Source organism: Gavia stellata, chromosome 10, assembly GCF_030936135.1.
Source record: "Gavia stellata isolate bGavSte3 chromosome 10, bGavSte3.hap2, whole genome shotgun sequence".
Lineage (NCBI taxonomy): Eukaryota > Metazoa > Chordata > Aves > Gaviiformes > Gaviidae > Gavia > Gavia stellata.
Genome location: NC_082603.1, coordinates 35,057,597 through 35,075,667, shown reverse-complemented (window position 1 = coordinate 35,075,667; position 18,071 = coordinate 35,057,597). Strand labels below are relative to the sequence as shown.

At 49.7% G+C, this 18,071-nt stretch overlaps 1 protein-coding gene across 2 annotated transcripts in view; it reads left to right on the top strand.

Annotated features, from left to right (window-relative positions):
* WLS (Wnt ligand secretion mediator) overlaps positions 1-8,466 on the top strand; it is a 39,145-nt gene extending 30,679 nt beyond the window's left edge. For both annotated transcript variants that reach the window (XM_059821970.1, XM_059821969.1), the window contains 4 exons: positions 653-796; positions 2,460-2,543; positions 4,337-4,490; positions 5,027-8,466. In XM_059821970.1, the coding sequence (XP_059677953.1) occupies positions 653-796; positions 2,460-2,543; positions 4,337-4,490; positions 5,027-5,136 (492 nt within the window). In that variant the 3' untranslated portion in view covers positions 5,137-8,466. The remainder of the gene's footprint in view (positions 1-652; positions 797-2,459; positions 2,544-4,336; positions 4,491-5,026) is intronic.
* Positions 8,467-18,071: the final 9,605 nt, after the last annotated feature.

Here is an 18,071-nt window from a genome sequence, read left to right as displayed (position 1 = left end):
CTCTCTGCAGTCCCCTCAAGATGTCTGAGATTTGGGGGGAAGCATGGGGGATTTAGGTCCTGGGTGTCATCACGATAACCCCAGAGCCAGTGCTGCTCCAGCAGCGCCCGCTCCGCCTTCCCCCCCAGCCCCAGCTGCGATAGCATCTGCCCCCCAGTTTGCTGCCATTGCTCAGGCACATGTTGCTGAGGCATTTCCGTGAATTGCTCTTTCAGGCTGCCAGGTCCCGCTGGAAGGGCTGGCTTTCACTGCCATTAATTTCGATTACTGGGCTGAGATAAGCTAATGCGATTAGTCCCCCTTCCGCGACATCCAACCCCCTCGCAGGAGCCTCTCCGAAGATGGTGCTGGTTGGTGACGGCTTCCCAAATCTCCTCTGCAGGTTTCGAACAGGCGAGCGATTTGGCGTGTTATCCCTCCTCGCTGCCGTGCCGAGCGCTGGGGGACATCGGAGCCTGCGCTCCCCACCGAGCCAGTGGGCTTGACCCGTGCTGCCTTGCTCTCAGGCACGCTGCTGTCCTGAGTGTTTGCTGCCCGCTAGAAGTTTAATTATGATCTTTGGGATGACCTTAAAATAAGTGAATCGCCTGAATAATGTTTTCTACTATTTCTGTTTAGCTCATACCATGTTCTCTTAACTTGCGCTGCCCAGATGGCCTTTATTATAGTCGCGGGAATCTGCTTGTGTCTCTATTTTCTCTTCCTGTGTTTTATGGTCTTCCAAGTGTTCAGAAACATCAGTGGAAAGCAGTCAAGCCTCCCAGCCATGAGCAAGGCTCGCCGCCTTCATTACGAGGTAATGTCCCTCCTTGTTGCCCAATACTTTATTTTTAAGATGCATTTTTGACCTTAAAGTCTATACTGAGACCTTCTCTATCCATATAGTCCTGAATTGGAAGATCTGATCTGTATTGGCCTTCTTGTGTTGCCTGAAACCCTAAATGCTGTTTAGTTTGACTGTTGTGAAGTTTCTTCTTTATTTGGGTCTTTAGTCCGGATGAAGTATTTTCAACTGTCAGGAGGGTATGTAAGCTAGCTCTCCTTTTCTATAAGTAGTTGCCATCTCCCAGTTTACTCAACAGTGTCGGCGAATAGAAGAAAACTGCCTAAATTACCATTTAAATTACTATGGGTTGTAAGCACATCAGTTCCCCATACCTCCATTTCTCCTCCTGTAATATTACTTATTGTGTTTAATGGAAAGCGTTGCTAAGGCCACCCTGTTTTTCCATGGTGTGAATTTAGATTTTTGGGGTTGTCTTTTCCTAACCAAGTTGCAGGGAGGAAACTGTCCCGCTAGGATCGAGATGGGACACGTTCAGCCCATTGTCCCTGGTTTTAGCCCATGATATTGTATGTTGTTTCTGTCCTAGCTGTCTTTAAGTGCTGCAAAACACGAGGAGCTCAGTTTAAGTGCTTAAGCCGAGAGTGCCTGTTGTTTCCATGGGCATGTAAATATTTATCACCAATGTTGTTCTGTTAAGTGATGGTCACTTCTGATTTAAACAAGTCCATTATCACCCATCAGGAATGCACATAAAAAAATAGAAAATAGGACTAGAGAGAATTTGAAGAAGATAAGGAGTATTTTTTCCAGCTTTCTCTTCAGCAAGAGGCACAGGACTTCAGCTTGTATTGTAGAGCTGCTGCAGCTGTGCTCTGTATACAAACATCTGGCAAGCATGCATCTGATCTGGAAGAGTTGAATTAATAGCCATTTGTTGTCGCAGTGTGGCATAGTAACTACGCAGACACTGACATTTCCACCAAAATACCAGAAACAGGTTAAAAAAACCCAGACACACACAAAAACAACGCCAAAAGAATTTGTAAGTAAAAATGTAAAACTGGTGAAAGCAAGTACAGTGTGCAGCCAAATTCCCAACCGAGTGACCTTGAGCCTTTGTTTGTCTTATAATCCACGTTCTCCTGTCAGAGCCAGCGTAGTTTTGACAGGCGTTGAGAATCGCTGCAGTTTCCTCCCCGACAGGCTCTGGAGGTGAGGATTAGTCTGGTACGGACCCTGTACCCGCAGCGTAGAAACACCGACTCGTCTTGCTAAGCCATGCAAGCTCTCCATAGATGTTTGTTTTACAAAAGCTATGAGCTATCAGGCTGGCTGGTGGGTGAAACCCATGTCTTACCCTGACCTGCCTCCTCTTCCACGTTAACTCTTGGTAAATCAGTCACAAAAGCAAATGTAATGGAAAGCCAGAGCTGTCCAGACATGCACACCCGGCTCGGAGCATCCGGGAGGAATGCAGACGTGTGGGGAGCGGAGAATATGGGCTGTCGTGAACACGGCGCAGAGGAGTGGGTGGAGGTTGTTTTGCTTTGGGGTTTCGTGGGTTGGACCCTTTTTTTTTTTCTTTTTTATACTTCTGTCTTGTATATGCTAAAAACAAAAATGGGTTTTGTGGATTCTGTTAATGTGACCAGTGACATTTGTCTCTAAACAGGGGCTGATTTTTAGGTTCAAGTTCCTGATGCTCATTACCCTGGCTTGCGCAGCGATGACGGTCATCTTCTTCATCGTGAGCCAGGTGAGTGACGAAACTTGGCTCCGTCTGAGAACATCAGCCTCCGATTCCCTAGCCGCAAATGACGCCGGCTCACTTGCTCTTCAGACAGAGCATGCCTGTTATAAGCAGATTTGATAATAAGTTGCTTTTTAAGAAGTTGTTTTCATTTATTTGAAGCACTGCCATAAAATTGCTTAGGCTGAAGCCATCACAAAGGCCTCTGGCTCACGGTAAGGTTTGGGGCTGTGCTGTTTGAAGTGTCAGCCAACATGGTTTAGTTGTTTCTGAGAACTCAGCAAGAGGAAAAATGTTCTGTTCGCATTGAAAGAATCCGGTGGCTTTGTCTGCCCACAGAGAAATAACAGAATTCAATCTTCCCTGGGTTGACTTTGCAACCCTGCTGTTTCTGACAGTATCTATACCTATTTATTCTGAGCTCTGATGCAGTCTCTCTGTACAAATGAGCTTATATCACTACTTAAATGTACTTTGATCACAGAATCACTACAGTTGCAAAAGACCTGTCAGATCATCAAGTCCAACCACCACCCCAACCCCACCATGCCCATTAAACCATGTCCCGCAGTGCCACGTCCACACCTTCCTTGAACACCTCCAGCGATGGGGACTGCACCACCTCCCTGGGTAGCCTCTTCCAGTGCTTCACCACTCTCTCCGGAAAGACATTTCTCCTAATATCCAGCCTGACCCTCCCCTGGCGCAACTTGAGGCCATCTCCTCCTGTCCTGGCACTAGTCACTTGGGAGAAGACACCAACACCCACAAATCAATAGCTTATTCCAAGTGACTTTTAAGCTTGCACCTGTTGCAAAGACGTTATTTCTGGTTGTTCCTAAGCATAGGCAGTTTGTAGCTTCAGGAGAGCCATGGGTGCAGCCTCGCGAGTCCAATACTGCAGAATTACGGGTGCAGGAGCTGTTTCTCCCTCCCTGCACCACTTACGCTTTGGGGTATGTGGTGGGTCCCAATGCAAAATAGAGCAGCAGATGATTTTGCTCTTAAAAATCTGTTAGACTGAAGCAGCTGTTTGAGAAATGCCACTTGGCAATTTGATTCATCGTTGAGTGCTGATGGCCATAACCGTCACTGCCTGTGGGCATAACGCAAACAATCTTGTCCAGCTACTCTTTTCAAGCTAGCTTAGCTTTCGTCTTTCCCCCTTAGGTCTTTTTCTTTACTGCAAAGTGAGCATTTCAGTATCTTCAGGTAATATTAATATTGATGATGCAAGTAATATTAATATTCATGATATTTTCATAAATCTTGACAAATCTCTGCGTGTCTAAGGCTGATGCTGTCAGCCTAGGCCCCTCTCCTAAGACAGAAGCTGCAAGCAGGCATTCAGCACGTAAGCTCTTCGCATTATTCATGCTGGTTTTCCTTCTATAAAAGGTCTATTTATAGTAGTCTAATGTTTTCAGATGTAACTAGTTGTCTCCTAGGTACTGCCCTTTACATGGCAATCTTTGCTGAACACATCAGTTACAGCAGGGATAGGCCGTAGGATGTGAGAGATTTTTGTCACATTTAAGAATGATAAATCAAAGTTAAAGAAACCCTGGTGCAGTCATTTTGAAGGACCTTTTTTTTCCTGCATATTGAGACTAAAGAGGAGAATCCTAGCCTGACTGCTGTGTCACTGAATCTGTTCTACTCCATTTACTCGATCCTGTTGAATTGACACTGTTCTTATTGATTTACTCCAAGTTAGTGCTTTAGCGGGGTTGCTTCTGTGTTTTTAGAGAATTTGGTCTTACTGACTGGCCCGTGCGTGTCTGCTTTCTCCCGGGCAGGTGACCGAAGGCCACTGGAAGTGGGGGGACATTACGATACAAGTGAACAGCGCCTTCTTCACCGGCATCTATGGGATGTGGAACCTCTACGTCTTCGCCCTGATGTTCCTGTACGCGCCGTCGCACAAGAATTATGGTGAAGACCAGTCGAACGGTAAATGACTCTAAACGATCTGAAGGCTGTCATGGGAAGAAAGCGATATAAAGTGGGTGATGCCTTTTGTGCCTTCTTTTTTTTTTGGCCAAAGTACCCACTCAGCACATTGAAATGTTATGCAAATGATGGTTTGTTTTTTCTAGCAGACATTTTAATTAACGACTAGGTTAAAGAGGTTTGAGTATTTAGCCAAGGGTGTCTAAAACATTCTAGATGGTTTTTGTACCTTTTAGCATCGCCCAGTTGTGATTGTGTAGCTGAAATGGAGCGATGAGGAAAGGAGAAAACAGAAATCTGGGCAAGTGGAGAATGGCAATGCTGTTGGATCCTGTGTCTTCAGTAGCACAGAAATAGTCCTTTGTCGATATGCTTGTATTTAAATAACTGTAAATAAAAGCATGTATAGAGCTGCTGCGTAGTCTATAGCTCAGGGAGCTCCTGAAGGCCTGGGGGGAATAAAACAGATCGTTTGTTTTCTAACTGTCAAATACTTTATTGTGAGACCAGGCTAACAGAATAACATCCTCTCTCAGGTGACCTGGGAGTAAACAGTGGGGAAGAGCTTCAGCTGACCACCACCATCACCCACGTGGATGGGCCGACGGAGGTTTATAAGCTGGCTCGCAAGGAGGCTCAGGAGTAACGCTGAGATGGCCTCAGCTGGGACCCAGACCGGGGTGGAGAGCAGAGGACAACACAACGCCCTGCGGGAGGGGAGACCCCTCTGACCTAACTCGCTTCCCGAGCACCCCGGATCTAGTGTATTTTCACAGAGTGGTGACACCGAGCGGGACATTTGTAAACTCTTTAATAATGGCGTAGTTATTTCTGGGGGGAGGGATATGTACATTGTGTTACACTCGAGCACGTAAAAACCTGCTAGAAAAGCATTAAGGTTGCAAAGTTGCCCATTCAGAGGTTAGGAAGGGGCAGAGCTGACCTTGGGCAGTTTTTATTTGGCTACCCTGTGCCTGTGCACGAAGGTGGTGCAGGGAGCTCAGTCGGTGAGCACGTATTCAGTACTTCCAGTTTTCTTCTTGCGTGCAACTTTAAACAAGCTGTTGGTTGTTGGGGGGACTAAAGCCTTATTTTAAAAACATGTAGTTTCACCATCTATAATTGTATTGAACCTTGTTTGAGGTCTTTAGTACAGCCCTGCAACTCTGCAGCAAACCCCTGTCACTTGAATGAAGCGCAGCTGGGGAAGGGAGTAGACTGCAATACGTAAGATTTTAATAGAAGCAGCAACATGTTTTCTCAGTAGGTTTTACAGCTGTTTGTTGAATATAGGGGAACTTAAAAAGTGGATGCCTGAGCTGAGTTGCAGGAGAAAGGAGTGCTCCTGTCCCGAGTTCCCAGAGGTACCGGTCCCACAGCCAGCTCCTGCCTATTCTCAGCCCCTTTGGCTTCCCTTGCTTTTGTTGTCCTCCTCCGTCTTTCTTCTTTGTTATGGCTCCCTCATTTTTATGCTGCTTAGGTGCCATGGGGAGAAGAGAAGGGCCACGGGAGGGACGGTGCGTTCTCAGTTCCTGTGCTTGTGAGCTGGGCAGAGGACGCTGGGCACCCCTGCTCCTCCTTGCACTGCCGGGATGGAGCACGCTTGGCAGAGCTGGATTCTTCCAGGGATTATCGGGCTTGAAAAAATCCGCTTGTCACCCACTAATGTGGATATTTGCTTTTCAGAGCAAAAGCAGGCGATGAGGTCACTCACCCGCACGCTGTGCCTGCGCAGATCCGGCTGTCGGACTGTTGGCAGTGCGAGGGGACTGGGAACCGATCTGGGGTGGAGGCTTAATCCAGACCGTGCTGGGGACCAGTTAAGAGAAGTGTTAATGGTGTGTGCGGGAAGAAGCATGGCCAGAAGGGTCTGTGCTGCTCAGGGCACACTTTCCGGGGCCTGGAGGATCCAGAGGGCCTCGTTAGCTGGCACTAGTAAATGACCGGGTTAACTGCTAGTAACATGTAACTCAACCTCCCGGTTTTGTCCCTAAAAGGTAAGAATCTGCTACTGCTGTCTGTTGCTGAAGGGTCAGAGATTCGGGAGAGAGGGGAAGCTTCCAAAGCCGCTGATAGGCAGTCGTCGTGGGTACCAGTAGAAGTGCTGTCCTGGAAAATGGGACATGTTCTTGGATTCTTAAAACTTCTGAAATTACACATCAATTGTTAGAGTATTAAGGCTGCAAAATTGAAAGTATAATTGGGAAATACCAGAAGTGAGATCATCTATGAAACCTTAATCCACCTCTAGCCAATGTATGCATTACAACACTTGATTAAAGCCCACGGCATGCTGGCTTTACTGTCGCGTTCGGGTTTGTGTGTGAGTTTGGGGCTCTGGGCTACGCAGCTGGGGCTCTGGTTTGCACCAGGAGGTGCTGGTTCGTCATGGTTCCCACCCCAGCAAACAGCTCCTACTCGGTGATGCCCGTCCCTGGCTGCCCCGTGCACCCCTGCGCACCCGCCCCGCTGTTTGCACGGGGCTGCAGCTCCAGGGGGGCAGCTCAGGTCCGTTCTAACCGTCCCTGTCACCATTTCAAGCATGTTGGTAACCAAATACAGCACCAGCTTCCCTTGCCTTTTGCTTTCCCTTCCCCGTGTTTCTTGAGACAAGTCAATACTTCAGCTGGGGCGAGGCGTTCGAATAATTCCTCCTCATTTTCCCAATCCACCAGGGAGTGGCTAGCGACTGCCCTTTAGCCGTGTGTGGGGCTGGCCAGGCACCCCATCTCCTCGCCAGCCTTTCCCCAGAAGGGATTTCTCACCGGGGCTGCTGACGGCGCCAAACAAGTCGCATCAGGAGGTGCTGGGCTGTTACGATCCCAACAAGAGCGGCACTCTGTAAAGTAGCATTTAAAATACCATTTATTAGAGCTCAACACTATGAAGAAAGAGAGGGCAGCGTAGATAATCTTGCATCCTTTTGGCTGCTGGGAACCCCAAGTTGTGCACCATCGAACAGGGCTCCGATCGGGGTGCGGCACACCGGGCAGACCCGTCCACGGAAGGGCTGCTGCGTTTTTGTGAATTGGAGGATTTTCTTAAAAGAAAGCAATTCTGTTTGTTCCGTTCGCCCTCGCCGGGATCCCCGGCTCCCCCTGCCCCGGCAGCGTCTCAGCCGGGCGGCAGGGTCAGAGCCGAGGCACGCTGAATGCATCGCTCCGGGTGAGGTCCCTCATGTGCTGCTATGTCTGAGCGTGTGAAGTCACCCGTAGCACAGAAAAAGTGCTGGACGCTACTTAAGGAGGTAGCTGTGGGTGATTTTGGATACTTGAACTGGAACACTAGTAATTTTTTATGAGTTTGGGGGTTTTTTTTGTAAAGTGGGATGACGATGCCCCTGTACTGAAAGGAAAGGTGTTTTAAAAGGAAAAAAAATACAGAAAAAAGGAGGGGGGACGCTTATTGTACGTGAAATAAGTACTGGGACTGTACCTTCAAAACAGATGGCAAAATGTAACTTGTAAGCAATTTACGTAAGGAAAATAAGTGCTAGTAGGTCCAAGCGATGTTCCTACTTGCAGTAGTTGTTCAATTACAAAGTGAATTAAATTACCACATGTCCTCGTAACTCCGGCATGTTCCGGGCTGAGTGCTCGACTTTGCAACTTTAACATCCTTTTTACATTGGGTTCTTATGTGATATTTATGTTCTGATAGATGTGTCCATGGTTTCTTTTACAGCTTAGTATAGCATTGCATTTTGTAAAGGCTCCTTACAAATGGGCAATTGCAGCTTTAAAACCAAATTTTGTGTCAAACACTAACAATTTGTTTACGGGGCGCGTGTATGTGTGCGTGTGGGTTTTTGTTTCTTAATTCCTAAGCCCTACTCATATGTCTCAGAAATAGTCCCTGGGTCTTATTATAATATATCCTTTTTTGGTTAGGTTGAGTTCAGTTTTTACAGAATGCTTTAAGCAACCTGGAAAACGTGTAGTTTTGTTAATTTAAATAAAATACACAACATTGTGGATTCGTTGTCGGCCTGGTTCACTGACTAAGAAATCATAGCTCTTCCGCTGTCATCTTGTTTGCTTTTATTTGGTCTTTGACTTCAGGCGGTTGCAAGTCGCACGACTTGTTGCTGGGGAAAACAGTTGACTCGCTTGGACGATTTTCTCCCGTATCTCTCTCCAAATGCTTTGCGCTGCAGAAACATGGCGCTTCGACACAAACGGCTTTTTGACCTTTAAAACCTCTGCTTTAGAACTATTTGTTAGCAGCGCCATTTCTGCCTTGTCTCTGGAGCATCGGCTGCAGCTCCTGCCGCGGAGGTTACAGCTCCCCTCGCCCACGGGGCCGGGGTGTCGAGCCCCCCCATTCCCACCCGCTCCGGGCAGCTGAAGTCTGCTCCCACGGCAGGGCACGACCCTTGGGTTTTCCTTCGGGCTCTGTCCCCTGGACTTGCCAGCCCCGGAGTTGAAACAGCTTTGCTGTGAGCTTTGCACGTTGGCTGTTACCCCACTGCGATGTCTGTTTGGGCGTCTTCCATGACGCTTTACATGATCTCATGGTATTCACGAGGGCTACTAAGGAGCCTCCGTACCAATCTGGTTGCTAACATTTCTATCGTATTGTGACATGACTCACGGCTGTTTCTTAGAAATTGGGGGATGGGGAAAAAGGAGAACATTCTTTAATAAAAAGACACCAGGTACAAAGCAACGTTTTACTTTTGTTGTGGTAAAAAAAAAGTCACGGTCTGCTGCCGTATTCAAAGGCGCTGCCTCCCCACGTTGTCTTTCTGTCTATAAGCCAGGAAAAAAAAAAGGTTTCCCAGGACTTGCGCTCAAGGATTAATGGAAAATTGGATGGCAACAGCTTAAGTTTCAGTATCAACAGCTCGAAGTTCCCCTTGCAATAGGGGCTGCCTTGCTAAAACGGCACATGAGAGGGGAACTGCTGAGTTGTAGGCAGAGCCGGTGGCTCCGTTTCTGCTGCAGCCTGCGTTGCCTACAGCTTCTCTGCCACGGCGAGGAGCTAGGGCTGCTCAAAGAGAAACTGGAGGCAGTACAGCACTTTCAGGATTTAACGAATTTCAAAAGAGCAAGTTCATGAATTTTAAATAACTGTAAAACCACTGCCACCCTCCCACACCGCTCCTCTTCCCCGGCTTCTCCCTTAGGCTCCCGGCTGGCCGGGGCGCAGCGCTGCCCTGGCAGGCCTTTGCTGCCCTCTGCCGCTGGCAGAACCCGGCTTTCAGCCCCGTTAATAAAAAAATAAACCCCTCGCCTCTAAAAAAAGTGAGAAATTTGCTTATGTGTAGAAGTTCCTATTACCTGCGAGGTGCTTGCACAGGGTCGGAGCTGTCCCAGGAGCTTCGTGCTTCTGTGCCGCCGGGCAGGGACGGGGTGAGAACTGGAGAGGAATGGGAAAAACTGCCTGAGTGCTTCTTTCAAAGGCTCCCTGGTCTTGCTACGAGCAGCCAAAGTTAGTAGGAGAAGGGAAATGGGTTATGACAGACCTCTGTGGGTGAGCTGGGGACCACAAGTTTTGAGGTCAGCAAATGGTCTTTGGTTGGAACAGTTTGACTGGTTTTCTTCTCAGACCACTGTCCGCGTTTTCTTAGAAGTCTGGGACCAGAGTCTCTGCTCTAAAACCGGTTTGTGGCTGAAGAGCAAAGCAAGGCGCTGCAGCAGGCTCCAGCGCAGCCTCGTCTGCCGTTCCTTTGCTCCCAGTCGCGCTGGTGCAAGGTGAGGTGTAAGCACGCAGCGCTGGGCTGATCTGCCTTCAAAGAGAAACCTCCGCGTGGGGTGACGGCGGTGCCCGGGGCTCCCTGTGCCCCCTCCCTCCCGAGGGCCCCATCCACAGCAAAGGAGCCACGAGAATCCTGCACTGTGATGCTTGCAGTGATGTTCTGGGAGGTACTGGGGCAACTGGGCCTGCGACCCCGATGCCCATCCCTCTGAAAGGCTACGTTAGATCTAGGAAAGGCTCAGGGAAGGGTGACAAAAATGATTGCAGGTCATATGGCTGCGTCTCACCGCATGCCCGCTGGCCGCGAGCTCCAGCAGCAAGGCTTGCGGGATGGAGCTGGCCCGTGTTTCCCAGTTTAAAAAGGGAAGAAGCAACTTGTGACTGGGTGGGTTTGAGTGTCACAGCAGCGATCCGAGACTGTCCCCCATCTCCAGTGGGGCTGATGAGCACTGGCTGGGGAGAGGGAGGTGCTGGTGTTTTCGCCTTCTCCCTTTTAAACCTGCTCCCAGGAGTCCCCAGACAATTAGTATGTTGTGGGACACTGAAACACATCCCCTCTCCCACCACAAATCCTGCAGCCCAAAGCTATTGTATGGGATTTCATTATGATGAAAATAAAGCATTGGCTGTATTGGGGGGCAAAGAATTGCAGGAGACTGAACTGTAGGAGGTGAGATGTACAGAGCTGGGGACTGCTGCTCACAGCCGCTCCGGTTCTTGTTATAAATGACTGTCACTCCTGCTCTCAAAGATGAGACACAGTCAGTGCATTTTTATTGGGGTAAAATAAGCAATGAGCAGCAACAGTTTTATTTTTGGAAGGATTTTGCTCTGTGGTTGGCACACAGACATGTGTCACGGGTCTGCTTTCCTACTTAGCACCTGATGTTACACTGTACAAGAGCCGATGGCTCTTTGAGCTTTTCCCTTGTCAGAGACTATTATAGGAAATCAATACGCACTTCAGGCTTTAGATCTAGAGTTTTAAATAAAATACAAGACCTTATCACAGCTGTAATTGTTGGCACCTTCTGCCCCTCAGTCCCTGACGCGTGTAAGAGGTAAGTCTCGAGCTGGTGCTGCACAGGGTGAGCCTTCCCCGAGCAGGGGCAGAGGCTCAGCCTTCTCTGCTGCCAGTGCTGCTCCAGCAGCGCCCGCTCCGCCTTCCCCCCCAGCCCCAGCTGCGATGGCATCTGCTCCAGGGCCCCCCAGTTTGCTGCCATTGCTCAGGCACATGTTGCTGAGGCATTTCCGTGAATTGCTCTTTCAGGCTGCCAGGTCCCGCTGGAAGGGCTGGCTTTCACTGCCATTAATTTCGATTACTGGGCTGAGATAAGCTAATGCCATTAGTCCCCCTTCCGCGACATCCAGCCCCCTCGCAGGAGCCTCTCCGAAGATGGTGCTGGTTGGTGACGGCTTCCCAAATCTCCTCTGCAGGTTTCGAACGGGCAGGTGATTTCGCGTGTTATCCCTCCTCACTGCCGTGCCGAGCGCTGGGGGACATCGGAGCCCGCGCTCCCCACTGGCTCGTGGGCAGGCTGCAGGTCAGGTGTTTGTCTCTGACTCAGCTGAGCTGACGTGTGATGGCTCCATGCAGTGAATTCCTTGCTGAGATGGTTTAAATATTGTCCTATCCTTTGGCTGTTTCATTATCTGGAGTCAAGGAAAGCTTATACCCATTATAGTAGCAGGCATTTGTGTTTTCTTCTACTTTTTTCCATCCTCGTTTCATCATGCTTAAAGCCCTCCAGAGTTTCCAGAGGAAGGGCACTCTTCCAGGTACAATTGAGGCTCACTCACGAGATGGATGTTATGTCTCAAAAATAGATAAGCCACTCTGGAACATTGTCTAATAAATATTTTACAGGCTGAACTGCACTCCCAAGTATCAGCATTACTGGGAAAAGACATCCTTTCTGATAAGCAATATGCACCAGTGACACACATCCTCTGGTTTTAATAATTTATGTAATTCCAGCGGAAAAAATCCCTTTTCTGCCTTCAGCTGCTGTCTCGTACCTCTCAGCAGGAATCAGTGACGCTGAAAGCAATATTAGGAAGATGGCTGTACTGGCCGTGAATATCAAGCTCCGTCTCCCACAAGGAAAGGAAAGCCTTGGTGGGCTCCAGAGGAAAAGCAGTGGAAATGGAGCACAGTGAGGGCAAAGCAGGACGGGTGCCCGTCCCCGAGCCTTGGGGTGCTGTGCTCATTGTTGCACCCCAGGTCACTTGGGCATCCCCCAGTAAGACCCTGAGGGCCTTTGGGAGCTCTTAGTGCTGCGCCTGGATATTTTAACTTCAGGAGGTCACAACTGGAGTTCTCAGACCTTCCTCTGTAGTGATATAGGAAGTAAAATACATTGGTTTCTAATCCAGAATTGCCCAAAGCGCCTGTTTTCTGGCCCGGTTTCAGCCTGGCTGCTGCTCGCTGTGGTGGCCTGGGTAAGGCCAGGTTGTGTGGGAACCCGTACAGGAGCTGAGAGCTGTCAAACCTCAAATGAAACCCGTTTCTGGGGTGCCCCATGCGTGCTCAGGAGCAGGCACCCCTCACTCACCCTCCCTGCCAGGAGCAAGCGGGGGGGGCAGCGGTGGGGGCTGTGTGTGGAGGCCTAAAGCCAGGCTCCCCCTCCATCCCAAAACCATTGGCCTGCATGGTTTCAGCCACGTAGCCCCAGGACAAGTTAAGAGCAGACCCTGCAGACTCTCTCCTCTCTAAAGGAAACCAATGACGTTTGGTGGGGTGTCCCCCATGCTTGCTAAGCGATGGGAAAGCGGGACTTAGCACCCTACACACGGATAGAAGAGCAGTGAGGAGCACTGCCTGCGCTTGGCAACCCGGGAAGGGACGTGCTCGTGCAATCCCTGCAAGTCCCGAGGGAGTCCTGACATAGCAGAAATGACCTCCGGCAAAATCACTACAGAAAAGGGATCTGATCATCTTCACCTGTCCCTTCTGCGGGTCCCCACCACTGTCCTGCACCAGCTCGCAGCTTTGGGAATTCCCCAGGCAGTTTTCCGGGGCAGCACCAGGAGCAGGCAAAGCAGCAGACAATGCCTCTCCCCCTGCTCCCTCTGCGCTCTGCTTTCCGGAGGGGCTCTCGCAAACAGCTGATTTCCATTTAAAATTACCATTTAAAATTCCCATTTAAAATTTCTCTGGTTGCCGTCAGCTCCAGCCAAAGCAAATCCTGAGCGACAGTGGGGCACTGAGCCAGCAGCTCATGGCCATGGCCCTCCTCGATCTGTCTGTCCCACCCAAGACAGAGGTACCGCACAAGACGTGTCTCTCTCCTTTCCATCCTTTCTCCAAGGTGGCTGGAGACTTTCCCAATCTTTTGCCCCTGCTAAGTTGACTCGCAGCTTCTTTCCTACTGTGCTCCCTGGAGAAGAGTCAGAAATCAGAACTGTGTTCAGTGTTGGGCCCCTCACTACCAGAAGGACATTGAGGTGCTGGAGCGTGTCCAGAGAAGGGTGACGGAGCTGGTGAGGGGTCTGGAGCACAAGTCTGATGAGGAGCGGCTGAGGGAGCTGGGGTTGTTCAGTCTGGAGAAGAGGAGGCTGAGGGGAGACCTCATCGCTCTCCACAACTCCCTGAAAGGGGGTTGTGGGGAGGTGGGTGTTGGTCTCTTCTCCCAAGTGATAGGACAAGAGGAGATGGCCTCAAGTTGCGCCAGGGGAGGTTCAGGCTGGATATTAGGAAAAATGTCTTCCCTGAGAGAGTGGTGAAGCACTGGCAGAGGCTGCCCAGGGAGGTGGTGGAGTCCCCATCCCTGGAGGTGTTCAAGGAAGGTGTGGACGTGGCACTGCGGGACATGGTTTAGTGGGCATGGTGGGGTTGGGGTGGTGGTTGGACTTGGTGATCTGACAGGTCTTTTCCAACCATAGTGATTCTGTGATTCTGTGATGCTTCCCCAAACAGAGAAGCCTGTTGGCTTTTCTTATCGCCTTACTTATCAAACAAATCCCACCTGGAAAGAGCTGCCTTCCAGCTTGTGCTGGTCTGGGCTCGGTTCTGCGCCCAGATAGGTGGCACCTAGCTGAGCCCTTCTCAGCTGCCTAACGTGGGTAAAACACAGCCGGCCGGCTGGCCGGGCTCTGCGGCTGAGAGAGACCTGCCAAAAAGGGCGAGATCCGGGGTGAACCACTTAATTGGGTTCAGCTGGACAGCGGCTGAGGAATGGTAAATCCACCCAAAACCTTGGAAGGCTTGGAAAATGTCTGAAAATGGGATATCTGCCTTTGAGCAAATGTGGCTAGCTGAGACAGCGAATAAGCTACTAATTACTACTTGGCATTTCATTGTGGCTAATAAATACCTCATAAACGCCAGAAATGATGTTTTATAAACCAGCTCTGGAAATCCCCATTAATGGCAGGATTCAGGCAAAGCGAATGCCGTGCAGGTTACCAGGCTGAACAAGTCATCCTGCCTGGAGGGACAAGAACCCCGAAAGCAGCCACGCGAGGGACAGGGATCGTTTTCCAGCAAAGGGAAGGGGAGAGGTGATTAAATCCACCCCCGAGCCACTTGCAGCAGACAGACAGAGGTATGTGGGACTTGGTGAAAAAGGGAAACTCTTTCAAGTGGACGCAAGCATCGCCTGGATTAAAAAGGGCTTGCCTAGCCGTGTTTTCATCCGGGGTGCTGCTTGCAGGCTCTCGTGCCGCAGCCCAAAGGACTCGGGGTCGTGAAGACTTTGCACAGGGAAAGTCTCTGCTCTTGGAGAGAAATTTTTTAATTTCCCCAAATAAATCCCTGCGGGAGATGAAACGCAGAGGGGGCTCCCACTGCCAAATGCATGTAGTCAAGAGAGCCCAGGTGCTGTTATAGCACCCTGTGGATTTAGGAATCCCCAAGGATACAGTTCTGGAAAGCTGGATAAGCTGCAATGCCCTGACTTCACAGGCACGAGGTCTGGGTCTTGCTTAAATGGTTTTAATGGAGAACTACACGCAAAGGGTGGCAAAGAGGGGTTCAAGCCCTTGGCTGCCCAAGAGAAAGCGCACCTTCAGCTCGCCGAGGCGCGGTGGATCCTGCGCTGGGGACGGGAACGTGAGGGAGGGATTCCCAACCAGCGCTATGGCTGCTCCAAAAATCAGATGGCAAATGTGGTCAGCTCGGGAGTCAGCATTCCCCAGCAAGTACTTCAGGAACAGCTTTTGCGTTGCAGCAGGTGGAAACGCAGACTTCAAAGGACAGGAGGTGGGGAGGGTAGGAGAGAAATGGGCACGGGTCAGCTGATGGTGCCAGATACCTTGAAGCGGGATGTTTTAGGATTACATCTGGATTTTGGGGATTGCAGAAGCCATAACCAAATGAAGAGAAAAGGGCTGCTGAATGAAAGCCTGTAGAAAATTGCTGCTGACGTGACCAGGCAGATCTCCACGAGTTCCTTCGTAGTGATACCCGCCTGGGAGCACGCTGCTGCCAGCACGCCTGGGCCTCCAGGCATGCATGTCGTGCATCGCCGAGCAGGACTACGCCTGTCCTCCGCACTTCTTCTGGGCACCTTGCCACTGCAGCAGTGCCCCTCCTGATGTTTCACTACATGAGGCGTTTGGTGTTGCTCGTAGTCTAAGGCACACAATCGTATGTGGTTACCCAGCAAGCAACCCCTTGTATTTACACCTACCGGGCTGAGCACAGGTTTCTTAGGATGACTAATGAACAACAGGAGAAAATCTCCCAAATAGCATCAGCGTTCCACATACCTGTGATTCAACAGCTGTGATTACAGCATTAATAATTCTCTAATGTAATAGAAGTACACTTTATTAGAACTAATTTCCATCCCTTTGTATTAAGCATGAAGCAATGTTGATTAGCATACTGTTAAAGAGATCTGGTTTATTCCCCTATTTACATTTTCTTCATTATTATTATTATTGTTGTTGTTATTATTTCAGACAGGAACTTTCAAAGTAGCTCAGTGCAACTGGGCACCTTACTGGCGTTAGAGGCTTTTTTTTTTCAGGTCTCAGTTATAGTGCCCTTACTTTTGGATGGCTTTTGATCCAAGTTCTACCCCGGGTGTTTCTGAGTACCTTGCAAAAGTTGGGTGTTCCGCTTATATGTTGCACAGCTGAGCTGAGAATCAGCCCTAACCTTTATCAGCAGCTGACTTTGAGATAGCTTGCTTCTGTGTCTAAAACGGCTGGCCCAGCAGTTGAGCATCTGCTTTTACTTTCCCCTAGTAAATAATGCAGTGAATGATGACAGGACTTGACAGGGCCTCATGTTAAGATTGAAGCTCCTTGAGAAAATCCTTTGGGTTTTCTGTGTTGGACAAAAAATCCAGAGCAGTATGAAATAGGTCCAAAGACCTTTTTTTTTTTTTTCCAGTCTGGGATAGAAGGCAGGCATTACAAGGCTGGTCGGTAAGGACAGAAGTGGATTCAAAATAGGTGGGAAAATACCATGGAGTCAGTGATGCAGCAAGTATCAGAGAAATAAGAAACGATAACCTGGAAAACCACAAATGGTTTCAGAAGAATAAGCTTGGGGAAGGACTGAGAAGTGTTTCTTCCACAAGTGCTCACTAACACTTTAGGTGCTGCTGTGCCTCCCAAAGTGAGATTTGGCTACAGGCAGAAATTGCTTAAGCCCTTAACTAAGAGATAGAAACACAAATAGGAATGGCATCGCTGCACAGCAGATGCAGGCTTGGTAACGGATGCTACTGTACTGGGGATGGGCCACCAGTAATTTTTCTGTCAAAGTATCCAGGTGCAGTGGGAACGAACTGGGGCCACCAGAAGTCAGGATGTGACCAGGTTGTATATAATCCAGATACAGCCCCAAGCATGAATGGTTCATGAAATGCATTAATTTTTAGCAGGCTAAAAACGTACAGCGGGAAGACAAGAGATGTGACAGCAGGGAGATGTGGAAGCACAATGAGGGCAAAGAGGGCAGGAGAAACAGGCAGGAAAGCTTCTCAGCGCCGTCAGGACCCTTCCACTGTTTTTTTTCCCCTCAAAGCAAGGAGAGACTGCCCGGAAAGGGAAGCATTGCCTCTTCAACCGTCAGAAATTCACCTGCTAATACATGAGCAGCAGTCTCAGAGCCTGACACAAGGACCTGCCTGTGCTGGCAGATTCTGGACTTACCAGATACCACCCTGATGGTGATGTGGGGTGACACAGCCCTGCTGTGGGTGGCTAATTAGCAGCAGTACCAGCGTGTCTGCGTCTTATCTACAGATGCTCAGCTGTTATTCCTCAGTTTCGCAGCAGCACCAGCGCCGTGGGGGATTGCAGCTGCTGCTGCACTGACGGGGAAGGGTGTCGCAGCGCTAACCACCTCCTCATGCAAAGCCAGTTCGGTTCCTGGTGCAGATCTGCTCTTCCCGAGTCGCTGCTCAGAACAAAGATGGGCACACGTCCAGTAAGGCAGGCACTGTTGTGGGTAAAAACTTCCTCCAGCATCAGAAAGGATTAAAACTATTCACAGGCCTCGAGAAAAGGGCGAGCTCTTGTTGCACACTCGGCCACGCTCACACCAACACGTTTCTCCGTGAGAAGCAGTGGTGGGTGCCCTGCCCGGCTCCCCTCGGAAGCAGGAGCCTGCCTTTCCTCTGCAGCACAGCCTCTTCAGCATCCCTTCAGATGGGGACTACGTACCAAAATGAAAGCCACCCATAATTTCTGAACGGTGTGATCCCTTTCTGTTTCTGCCCAGCGTTTGGCTGATGGGAAGGGACCCAGCCAGACCCTGGTGCCAGCTGAGCAGCTGCAGAAACGGTTTCAAGCAGGGAAAGGGGCCATTTTCTCCCTTAAAGCTCTGTTGCTTGATCCTGTTCTGTCCCCGAGTGAACTACTACAACTGCTGCCTTAATGCCCAGTAATTCCCGTGCGGGGTGGTGCAAGGGCTGGTGCTGC